This window comes from Mustelus asterias, chromosome 2 (assembly GCF_964213995.1).
Source record: "Mustelus asterias chromosome 2, sMusAst1.hap1.1, whole genome shotgun sequence".
Classification (NCBI taxonomy): Eukaryota; Metazoa; Chordata; class Chondrichthyes; order Carcharhiniformes; family Triakidae; genus Mustelus; species Mustelus asterias.
This window is the reverse complement of record NC_135802.1, coordinates 81,929,730-81,941,826: the sequence shown is the minus strand read 5'-3', so window position 1 is coordinate 81,941,826 and position 12,097 is coordinate 81,929,730. Positions and strand designations below refer to the sequence as shown.

Sequence of the window (12,097 nt, the reverse complement as noted above, 5' to 3'; positions counted from 1 at the left end):
ATTATTTGGAAGTGAGAATTAGTCGAGGCTGGAGTGAGTGGGGGACAGCACTGAAGCAGTCCTCACCTCCCGTCAGCTGCCAGGTTTCCGAAGGCTTGAGAAACCTGGATGGATACAGTTAAACCTTCAAAACAAAGAAAATCAGAAGCTGCCAGCCCCATTAAATTATTTAGTTGGACCAGCCGCCTCCTGGGAAGGGAGAAGGTAGATTTACTCCCCTTGTCACACCAGCATTAAAATTGAAAGTTGATGGGTTGCAGACAGGTTGAGGCTGCATCTGAGATTATAAAAAAAAATTCAACATCTCACCTAACCCCAACACACCTGCTTTTGGGAGATTTAGCCCTCTGATTCCAAAGCAGGAACTGCAAGTTGGAATATTTAATTCAAATGCAAAATCATCTTCAGAAAGCAAAATAAAGAGAGGGAAATAAAGGTGTGATTGAGAAAGAGGGAGCGATAAAAGCGACAAAGTAAAAGTAAATGAAAACATTGATTAAATTTAATCTTTTCCAAATCTCAAACACTAATTAAAATCTGAAGGAATGAGCCTCTAAACTTGTAAAGATGAACTTTCAGAGCCAGAGAGTTTGTTACTTACACTTGAATGGCCAAGTCCTAATGTTTTCTGGCATGTAAACAGCAGTAGGAATCCAGTGGCTAAGTACTGCTGATAGCCTCATCATTATTAGAATCATTGAACCATATAATCCCCACAGTACAGAAGGAGACCATTCGGCCCATCGAGTCTGCACCGACCACAATCCCACCCAGACCCTATTCCCGTAACCCCACATGTTTATCCTGCTTATCCCCCTTACAAGAAGGTCAATTTAGCATGGTCAATCAACCTAACCCGCACATCTTTGGACTGTGGGAGGAAACCGGAGCACCCGGAGAAAGCCCACGCAGACACAGGGCGAATGTGCAAACTCCACACAGACAGTGACCGAAGCCGGGAATTGAACCCGGGTCCCTGGCACTGTGAGGCAGCAGTGCTAACCACTGTGCCACCGTGCCACCCATTTTTGTGACTCTTACCACAAAATCCCAGCCAATATTAGGGCAAGTCTTAGTAACAGCAGGGCACAGCACAACGCTGATAATATCACATCACATAGGGTATTTTCAATGAAATATATGACAAATGTGGAAATAGTTCTCATTCGTAAATTGATTTGATGATTGTAATAAAACAAATAGCTGCAACTTTTCAAATGCAAACTGTGGTTTCTTATATTGGAGAGCGATGTCACTGTAAAACAGTAACTGTGACTGTGCAAAAAGGTAAAAACAATCCACATAGTAGTAAGTGGGATACTTTATTACGACACCAAAGTCTGAATTGAGACATTTAGATCCATTGCCATGTAATATGGTCATAATGTACATTCTATTGTGTTGACACTATTTGTATTCTTTCAACATTCAAAACAAAAATTAATAAATATAATCAGAAAACAAAATTGTCACTGCTGTAAAAGGTCTTTACAGGTAGATACTACATTTTGTATATTTCCACATGACAAGATGGAGTTATTTTGGTCTATTGTAACCAGCTAGATTCTAAAAACCAGCACTACAAAAGACTCGATAATCTAATGAATAGATGCCAAAATCATATGTGAGCACTTTCATACTAGACTGTGTACATGTGACAGGGATATAAAGAGTTATTACTGTTTAGTCCTTTCGTATCTCACAATACCATCACACAATTTTCTGTAAGACAAAGCTCACTATAGGATTGTAAAGGGGGAGTGGCTCAGGTCAGGGTGTTGATCTGATACCCTAGATTATATTTTGAAGATATTTAATGTCAGCCTCCTTTGTTACAGGCAAGAATCATGTCTCTAGTTAGACGCCAACGTTTCTGGCAAATAGGACAGACATACTATGGCAGTGTCAGCACTGCCAGCGCTTGATCCTAACATGGCATGTGTAAAGCCAGCATATATGCCAAGATAGCTTCCCACTTCGCTACATTTCTAAATAAACACATGGTAAGAATTTATTTAAACAAAGAAAATAAATTTGCTTCCCCTATTTTTCCCCAAGCTTGCTAAACTACAAGAGTCTCTGGGATCCTTGGCTAGCTGATCCCTACAAGAAGCATGTCTCACTTAATTGAGGCGAGAGACTTTTAGGACTGTTATTCAAACAATCTTCCTGCTGACAGCTGAACCACAAGTGGTACAATACCAGCAATGCAACTTTTATAGAAAGTTAACATAAGTAAATCAAAATTAAATCAGTTAATTTTGCAATATTCAGAACAGCTGGTAATTGTATGCAAATAGTAGCATTAATCTAAGGAATCAGAAAGTACAGAGTTTTCCAGAGTAAAATCATACCAGAAATTTGCTATATTTTCATTCATATTCTTTGGTAGATGCAAAGTGGCTGGGAGGTCCTGAAAACTGGACTGTACTGCCAGAATATGAGGGGCTAAAGTGAATGGTACATCACTGAGGAGATCCGCAGTAACAGGAAAGCTTTCTATTGTTTGCTTCATCTGTTGAGCAGTCCACGTTTCATCTGTTTGTACTGGATATAAATTTGTTGCTTCTCCCTAAGAGAAAGAAAAGTAATGACATATTTGTGATAAAGCCCATAATTCCTTTTTATTCATTCTTTCACAGGATGTGTTCCTCTGATTGGATGTCCAAATCTCAGTGCGGCCGGCTTTACCGGCGTTTAGGCCCCGCCCCTCAACATGACGGTGTGAAACATGCCCCCTCTTTCTTGACAAAGTGCCATAAGATTTAGAGTGAAAACCAGCCTGCTTCTCTGGGGAGAATCATGCCGGTTTTCAGTCAGATCCTGACACTTTGCCACCTTTTGGTAAGATACCGTCCTTAGCCTGTGATTATGGAAAAATATTAACATACTCTTAAGAAAGTATCTTGCCATTACATTTGAAAACCGTAAAGAAACCTCAACAGATTTGAAATAGACTTAATACACAATTATGTATCACCAACTTTAATTTTAATAGTATTTTCCAGGGTTGGCAAATATTTGCACAATAAACTTGGCAGTATACACTGCATCATTATTCTTTTATAAATACAGTATGCAGAAAAATTATTATTGCCAAGTGTTGTTTTACGCTTACTGTAGAACTAACTGGAGAGAATCATTTATTTTTTAAATCTGGCATAGAATCATAGAATCATGTGACCAAGAACAAATGTTAGGCAAACCCTTGGTGACTGGAGAGGAAGTCAAGCCCTGGGTCACCTTATCACATTGAAATCACTTCTAAATACACCGTTCAATGGTTTATTCACAATATCTGATCGCTCTAACCCACTAATGCTGGTTTATAACACAAATAGATTTCTAGAACACAGGCATGTCCACAACTGTACCTAATACCAAGTAACAAAATATCAACTATTGTATGAAATAGTTAGTATAATCAGGAAATAAGATGCATAGAGCATAAGCAAAATGCATGTAATATTGTTGACAAATCATCTCCAAATCATCAAATGTCTGTAATATATTAGGGTTCCTGAAGGATTAAGATTCTTTAGAGACTTGACAGTTCAAAGATTTTTCCAGCTTAATAAACTTTAAATAATAAACTTTAACTTAATATATTTTGTAGTATATATTAGAGGGGAATGCTTACAGAACTGTTTAGAAAAAAATTCTTAAAGGTGACTTCTTTGATTAGCCACAACTTACATTGTGATAATAACGAGGAAAATATCCTTCAAAGTGGGACTTAAATGTCAATGCAAAATAAATGTCAGATTTGCCGAACTTTTACTTATCCAATATTTGCTGTATTTGGAATAAGTCATTAATTTACCATTAGTTGCCATTCACACAATGACAATGTGTCACGTAGTTCAAGGCTTGAATAAAAAATAATCAATGTTATATTCCACCACTGGCACAAATCTGACAAGATGAATATAGCTTGAAGATCATCCACAAAAATGTGAAGGTTTGTGTATAATAATCACACATACAGCAAAGATTAAATGGCAGCATTTTGTTTTTTAAAAATTTATTTACAGGATGTGGGTTTCACTGGCTGGGCAAGCATTCATTGCCTATCCCTAATTGCCCTTGAGAATGTGATGGTGACCTGCCTTCTTGAACTGCTCAAGTCCCTGTGGATTAGTTACATGTACAGTTCTGTTCGGGAAGGAGTTCCAGAATTTTGACTCAGTGACAATAAGAAACGATGACATATGATTCCAAGTTAAGGTGGTGAGTTACTTAGGAGGGAAGTTCCAGGAGGTGGTGTTCCCATATGTCTGCTGCCCATGTCCTTCTAAATGGTGGTGGTCATGGGTTTGGAAAGTGCTGCCAAAGCATTTGGTGAATTCCTGCAGTGCATCTTGTGGATGGCACACACTGCTGCCACTGTTAGCTGGTGGTGGAGGGAGTGAATGGTTGTGGAACAGGTGCCTTGTCATAGATGGTGTCAAGTTTCTTGAGTGTTGTTGGAGCTGCACTCATCCAGGCAAATGGAGAGTATTCCACCACACTCCTGACTTGTGCCTTGTTAGTGAACAGTCTTTGGGGTATCAGGAGGTGAGTTACTCATCAGAGGATTCCTAGCCTGTGACCTACTCTTGTGGCCATACTATTTATGGTCCAGTAATGTTTATGGTCAGTGGTAACTTCCCAGGATCTTGTGAGGGACTCAATAATGGTGATGCCACTGAATTTCAAGGGGCATTGGTTAGATTCTCTCTTGTTGGAGATGGTTGTTGCCTGGCACTTGTATGGTGTGAATGTTACTCACCAATTGTTAGCCCTATCCTGGATATTATCCAGGTTTTGCTGTAGTGACATGCACCACTTCAGTATCAGAGGAGCACCTGCTGGTACTGAACACTGGGGTTCACTGATAGCTGCACACTTATGATGGATGGAAGGTTTTGATGAAGCAGCTGAAGATGGTTGGGGCTAGGGCACTACCCTGAGGAAGTCCTGCAGTGATATCCTGAAACGGAGATGATTGACCTCCAACCATTGTAACCAACTTCCTTTGTGCCAGGAATGATTCCAACCAGTGGAGTGTTTTCCCCAATTCCTACCGATTCCAGTTTTGCTAGGGCTCCTTGATGCCACACTCTTTCAAATGCTGCTTTGATGTCAAGGGCAATCACTCTCACATCTGGAGTTCAGCTCTTTTGTCCATGTTTAAACCAAAGCTGTAATGAGGTCAGTGACTGAGTGATCCAGGTGGAACCCAAACGGAGCAAACGTGAGTAGTACTGCTAAGCAAATGCCAGTTGATTACACTGTTGATGACCCCCTCCCATCATTTTACTGAAGATCAAGAGTAGTCTGATGGGTGGTAATTGGCCAGGTTGGATTTGTCATGTTTTTATGCACAGGACATACCTGGGCAATGATCCACATTGCTGGGTAGATGCTAGTGTTGTATCTGCTCTGGGACAGCTTAGCTAGGAGCATGGTAAGCTCTGGAGACAAGTCTTCAACACTATCACTGGAATGTTGTCAGGACCCATAACCTTTGCAGTATCCAGTGCCTTCAACCATTTCTTGATTTATTGAATCAAATTGGCTGAAGTCTGGCATCTATGATGATGGGGACTTCAGGAGGGGCCAATATGGATTATGTACTCAGCACTTTTAGCTGAAGATTATTGCAAATGCTTCAGCCTTATCTTTGCACTGATGTGTTAGGCTCCTCTATCACTGAGGATGCTGATATTTGTGCAGCCTCTTCCTCTAGTGAGTTGTTTAATTGTCTACCACCATTCACAACTGGATGTGGCAGAACTGCAGAGCTCAGATTTAATCCATTTGTTGTAGAATTGCTTAGCTCTCTATTATTTGCTGCTTTTGCTGTTTGGCATGCAAGTGGCTGTGTTGTAGCTTCATCAGGTTGACAAATCATCTTAACGTATGCCTGGTGTTGCTCCTAGATCAAGTATGCTTTTCCCTCTTCTTGGTTTCCTCACCACCAGCTATGTCCTTTAGGACCCGACCAACTTGCCATATGGTAGTGCTACCGAGCCACCCGTGTTGATGGATATTTAAGTCCCCCTCCCCGAGCACATTTTGCACACTCAATGCTTCCTCCAAGTGATGTTAATGTGAAGTAGTACTGATTCATCTGAGTGAATGAGTGAGGGGGCAGATGCAATATAATGTGGCTAATGTGAAGTTATCCAATTTGGTAGCAAAAGCAGGAAGGCAGATTATCTGAATGGCTATAAATTAAGAGGGGGGAATGTGTAACAAGACCTGGGTGTCCTTGTACACCAGACACTGAAGGTAAGCATGCAGATGCAGTTTGAGGTGAAGGCGGCAAATGGTATGTTGGCCTTCATAGTGAGAGGATTCGAGTACATGGGCAGAGATGTCTTAATGCAGTTATACAGGGCCTTAGTGAGACCACATCTAGAATATTGATGCAGTTTTGGTTTCTTAATCTGAGGAAAGATGTTCTTGCAGCCAAGGTTTACCACACTGATTCTTGGGACAGTGGGACTGATGTATGAGGAAATATCAGTTAAGATTATATTCGCTGGAGTTTAGAAAAATTAGGGAGGATCTCTTAGAAACCTATGAAATTCTAACAGGACTAGTCTGGGTAGATACAGGAAGGATGCTCCCAATGGCGGGGAGTCCAGAACCAGGGGTCACAGTCTGAGGATATAGGGTGGACCATTTAGGCCTGAGATGAGGAGAAATTTCTTCACCAGAGTGATTAGCCTGTGGAATTCGATACCAGAGAAAGCACTTGAGGCCAAAACATTGTATGTTTTCAAGAAGGAGTAGATATAGCTCTTGGGGCATGCATACAACATGACTTTAGAATATAGCTACATTGAAGGTTAAATAGGCTTCTTGCATAAGTTAGCAGGCTTGTGTTGTGGGCAGTTGGTGAGAATATGATATTTATGGTTACCTGGCAAAATTAATGCACTGTATGTAGTTTATTTGTGGATGGCATAGAATGATTAATGCAGTGGCCCTATTTGCAAATTTAAAAGCTTTCTGAATGACTCTAACGGGGTTATGATTTCTTGAGGTTCCTCTTGATACTCTTTGTGGTCCCCTTGATGCACCCGTGGCTTTCTCCTGTGTTCTCCATGATAGTGCTCTTTGATGGGAAAAGTTGTGCACCATGCAGTATACAATAATACAACAATACTTGAATCCTTTGCTCAGATATCAAAAACCTATCCCTGAACCTGAAGTGCTACTACAACATGTCAACAAGGTGCTCAATAATTACCTTGGTGAACTTGTGCCCCTTATCATACCTGTGCTCAGCTGGTGTCCTGGGATACCATACAATTGTCATAAGCCATGGCTGTGAAAAATGTATGCTGATAACCCAAGAATGTCAGGCTCACACAATATTACTTATAGAGTACAAATAAAACAAAAACATCGGTGGCCTTTTTCTTACCTGCCACACACATGGAACTACAAGACCCTCAACAGTTAATTTTCATGTCTGGATAAGTTGTTAAAATGCAAATGATCTCTCTGGACAGATCTTTGCGAAATCATTAAAATGCAAAAAACCTTATCAGTGGATGACGACTGCCCTTCTCCAAATAATTAAACAGTTTCTACAATATGTTTCTCAGTGGTCTACTTAAGGACCTCAATTGGAATGAGAGCAGGTTAGGCCACCTGTGCTACTCGTATGCTTTGCCCACCTCACGTAAAGTTGCAGACAGGTTGGAGTGGGCAGGAGGGCGATGGGAAAATCATCCAGGGAATTTTATGGGCCCTCCTCATCTGCAAACCCACTGGTACAGGACCATAAAATTTTGCCCAATGTTTTATGACAATGCCTGATTGTGCTAGATAATGGAAGATTTTGTATTTGTGATTATGTCAATGAGTTTCAGTGAAAATCATAACCATACCTAACTCAGAAAAACAGTGCAATGTCAAACACATTTTACGCCAAGACTGATGATAGTGCCCAAATTGGAAATTCTATCCTATGGTGTTTAAATGGGTATTTAAATATTTGTCTACCTTCTTCTGAGACAAAAATATTAGAAATACAATTTTAAAAATGTTGCCACTATCATCCAGAATCAAATGTTGGGCCCAGAAAGATGCCATTTTAATGAGTGTTAATGTTAGTGAATGACAGGTGGGTGGGTAGGGTAGGAGGGGATGAGGTGGCCAGGTATGTGGATAGATGGGTAAGGGGTAGGTTGGTAGGGGGATAGGTGAGAAGATAAGGTGGATTGGGTCAACAAAGTGTTGAAATAGGTGAGTGGATAGTTGGGTCGGGTGGATAGTTGGGTTCAGAGGGGTAGTCAGAACTGATCAAGCGCCGGATGTTCAGGAGACTGGCCGGGTGGTCGAGAGGAGTAGTCAAATCAGGGTGGGAGGTGGTGGTATAGTCAGGTCTGGTTGTGAGGCCTGGTTGAGTGCCTGGGATTGGAGGGATAGTTGTGTTGAGTCAGGTCAGGAGAGGAGCCATTGCACAAGGGGTAATCAGGTCTGGTTAGGGGTAGTGGGGTCCAGTTGAAAGAGGTAGTCGGGAGGTCAGGGAGGTGATTTGGGTGGGGGTGGATGGAGGGCGGTTGTGGAATTACTCAGGCGCTGGTGTAGGTTCATATCTCCGATCTGTATAACATCTTATGAGTAATTACCCAGGCAAATCCTGTGGATTTGTCGAAAGGCTCTGACTCCAGCTGAGAGTTAGAGACACTCGAGAATTAGAGACACTCATCCCCTCCCACCCTGCGGAGTAGAAGAATTGCCCATCATAAGTTTAAACTTCCCAGGTAATTCCCTTGTAGGGCTGTGCATCAGGACTTCAGTAAGAAGTTTAACAACACCAGGTTAAAGTCCAACAGGTTTATTTGGTAGCAAAAGCCACAAGCTTGTGGCTTTTGCTACCAAATAAACCTGTTGGACTTTAACCTGGTGTTGTTAAACTTCTTACTGTGTTTACCCCAGTCCAATGCCGGCATCTCCACATCATCAGGACTTCCACAGAGTCTCAATGTGCATCTTCAGTTGTACTTCCGATCTCTGACGATCTGGAGACCGGACGATTTGTCCCAATATCTTGTGACACTAATAAATTCTGAAGTGAATTTGAGGTGGAAACTGCCTCATGACACTCTTGGCCAGGAAATACTGCGGAGGGAAAGGTGACAAAAAGAGCGCTAGAATTGTTTTTAAAAGTGAAAATGCAGGTGTTATTAATCTCAGTGCTGAGGGCAATGCATCCTTCAATAGCGTTTTATTTAGTAAAATAAATACCTCTGCTAATTTAGAATTAGTTGATCTAAAACTATTTGTCTGTCCTTACATCATAAAACAGATTTTAAAAAGTTTTTATTTTCCCTTGGTGAGGTCACAGAACAGCATTGTGGGTTGGTGCTAAACCAACCCACAATGTAAAAAGGCACGGTCCTTTTCAAAGCAACACACCACTAAATATGGTACCTTGGCATTATTTTTGTATTGGTGGAGACTGTGGCACTTAAAACATTTAGGAATGTACCACCACACTAAATTCAAGCCAGAACCATTTTGGATTTCACAATTAAGCTTACTCTATTTTTTCACAGAGAATATTGTGGCCAATATGAATTTCTCCATTTGCTTGTTCACAAAATATCTATTCTACAAAGCAGTTATAAGTTCCTTTATCATAGTTAAAATTAAATAGATTTACCAATCAAAATGTTTCAGAGTGCATTTATTGTGTAGTGCATAATAACAATACTTATCATATCCCGATAATCAAAGGGTATTTCCTTTATTCCTTCCTGGCATCTCTCAAGCTCATCTCTTCCAACCAATTACAAACCCACGACACGAGGTTACCACTAAGTCTTTAATCAGCTCATACTTGTTTAATTGCTCAGTCACTCCTTCCACGATGATAGATTCCTATAATTTCCCTACAGTTGATGTTAAACTGCTGGATGTGTAGTTACCAGATTTATCCCCTCCTCCCTGCTTAAACAATGAAATGACATTTTAGGTACAATTGAATTATGATCAAAAAATCCACAATGGAAAAGAAAATTAGGCAGGCAATTTGCAATGGGTATTGATTTGCATTGTGAGGGTTGAGCAATTTCACCCCCAAACCTTTTGAAAGAGAACCAAAAATCTCTAATTAGCATGTACCTCATTTATAATTAGAATTAACATTTTCTTACGGTTGAGTTCGAGAGGTATAGAGGCGCACTCATGCAGAAACCCATCATCAAATTCAGTGTTTGCAGAGATTATTTAGCAAGTCAAAAACTGTTATTGCCAGACAGAAGATGAGCAGACAGAATTCTGTCAGCTCATGCCCTCATTCACTTCTCATTGCTAACAAACAGCAGGAAACAATCAGTAAGCATGACCAATCTGATTGGCCAGCAGCTCTGCAGTCCCAGCAGCATTAGTGGCCAGGACTGAGACATGATATTTTATGATTCTATGTCCCACAGTCCTGGACCGGTAGAGGTAAGTTTTCCTCTTTATTTTACTTTTGTCTGCTAATCCATTAAGCGGCACACTTCTTTCTTCAGAGCTTGTTCATCTTAGACATGTATTTATCCTGTCAGCCTGGCATTGTTCTCTTGGTGATTTCATTTATCTTCTACTGAAATGCTGACAGACATCTCTATGTAATGCATTTATTTTAATTTTTCTTTAATCCCTTCAAATTTAGCCTGTTTAAATTTGCTCTTTGCTCTTGTTCTTTGTCATAATTTGATCTCTAATCATGCTAAACCTTAGTCAATATATGGACCCTACTTTCAAGGTGTGTGATAACTTTAATTTTATGTAGGTTATCTTGCTCATTTTTGAATATTTAGTCACTTTGAACACTGCCTCGAAAAGCTTCTCTTATTCTCTTACACAATGAGTCATGTAGCAGCTCAGCAATGACACCAGGAGCCATGATCACTGCCAAGGTAAGGAATCCTGCAGCCTACAAAAGGTAGGCAGAAAAAGAAAATCTTTAAAATAACTGAGGACCGAGAGTCAGAGGGAAAACCCCACCAGGGAAATTGCAGGGGACACGGGGATTAATTTCCCTGCTCATTGCCCCTCTTTGCCTTATGAAAACATCCCCCTTGGGTTGTTACTGGTTGGCCTGCTACCTCATAGCACCAGTGACCTGGGTTCGATTCTGGCCTTGGATGGCTGTGTGGATTTCTTCCGGGTGCTCCAGTTTCCTCCCAGTCCAAAGATATACAGGTTGAGTGGATTGGCTCTAGTAAACACACGGGGGTTACAGGGATAGGATTTGGAGAGTCGGTGAGAACTCAATAGGCCAAATGACATCTTTCGGCACTGTAGGGATTCCATGATTTAGATGGCAATCTCTTCATGCGCAGGGGGTCATCCTGGCAATAGCAAAATGCCCAGATGCAGGACGGACTTGGAAAGCAGATCCCAACATGGCTACCCATGATTTTACCAACCCCCTCCCGCTTCCACCCCACCTCTTGGGGATCTGGATAAATGAGCCTCCTAAGTTGCTTTCCTACCTATCTTTGTATCATCAGCCAATATGGCTATAATAGACCCGGTCCCTTGATCTAGGTCATTAATATAGATTGTAAATAGTTGAGGCTCCAGGATTGATGGCTGTGGCACTCCAAAAGTTAGTTTGCCAACCTGAAAATTACTCATTTATCCCATCTGCTTCCTGTCAGTAAGAAGTCTAACAACACCAGGTTAAAGTCCAACCTGTTGGACTTTAACCTGGTGTTGTTAGACTTCTTACTGTGTTTACCTCTGTCCGACGCCAGCATCTCCACCTCCTGTCAGTAAGCCAATGGTCTACCCCAATGGTAACATATTACCCCCAATACATGAGATTTTATCTTGTGCAGTATCCTTTTATTAACACCTTATTGAATGCCCCTTGGAAATCAAAATATACAACATCTACTGGTTTCCTTTTCATCCAACATGCTTGCTACATCCTCAAGGAATTCTAATTAATCAGAATTTCCCTTTGATAAAACCATGTTGACTCTGCTCAATTGTATTATGATCTGTGGAAGGTGTGCCAATCAAGCAGGCTACTTTGCCCTGCATGGTGTTGAACTTCTTGAATGTTATTGAAGCTACACTCATCCAGGCAAGT

The 12,097-nt window shown here is 40.9% G+C and overlaps 1 protein-coding gene across 4 annotated transcripts in view; it reads right to left on the bottom strand.

The window, feature by feature from the left end:
- Positions 1–1,289: 1,289 nt before the first annotated feature.
- The window catches only part of umad1 (UBAP1-MVB12-associated (UMA) domain containing 1), a 102,734-nt gene continuing 91,926 nt past the window's right edge, over positions 1,290–12,097 (bottom strand). For 3 of the 4 annotated variants that reach the window (XM_078238076.1, XM_078238085.1, XM_078238096.1), the window contains one exon: positions 1,304–2,572. In XM_078238076.1, the coding sequence (XP_078094202.1) occupies positions 2,306–2,572 (267 nt within the window). In that variant the 3' untranslated portion in view covers positions 1,304–2,305. Of the gene's footprint in view, positions 2,573–12,097 lie in introns of all 4 variants that reach the window. The other variant, XM_078238068.1, reaches the window with a different exon arrangement.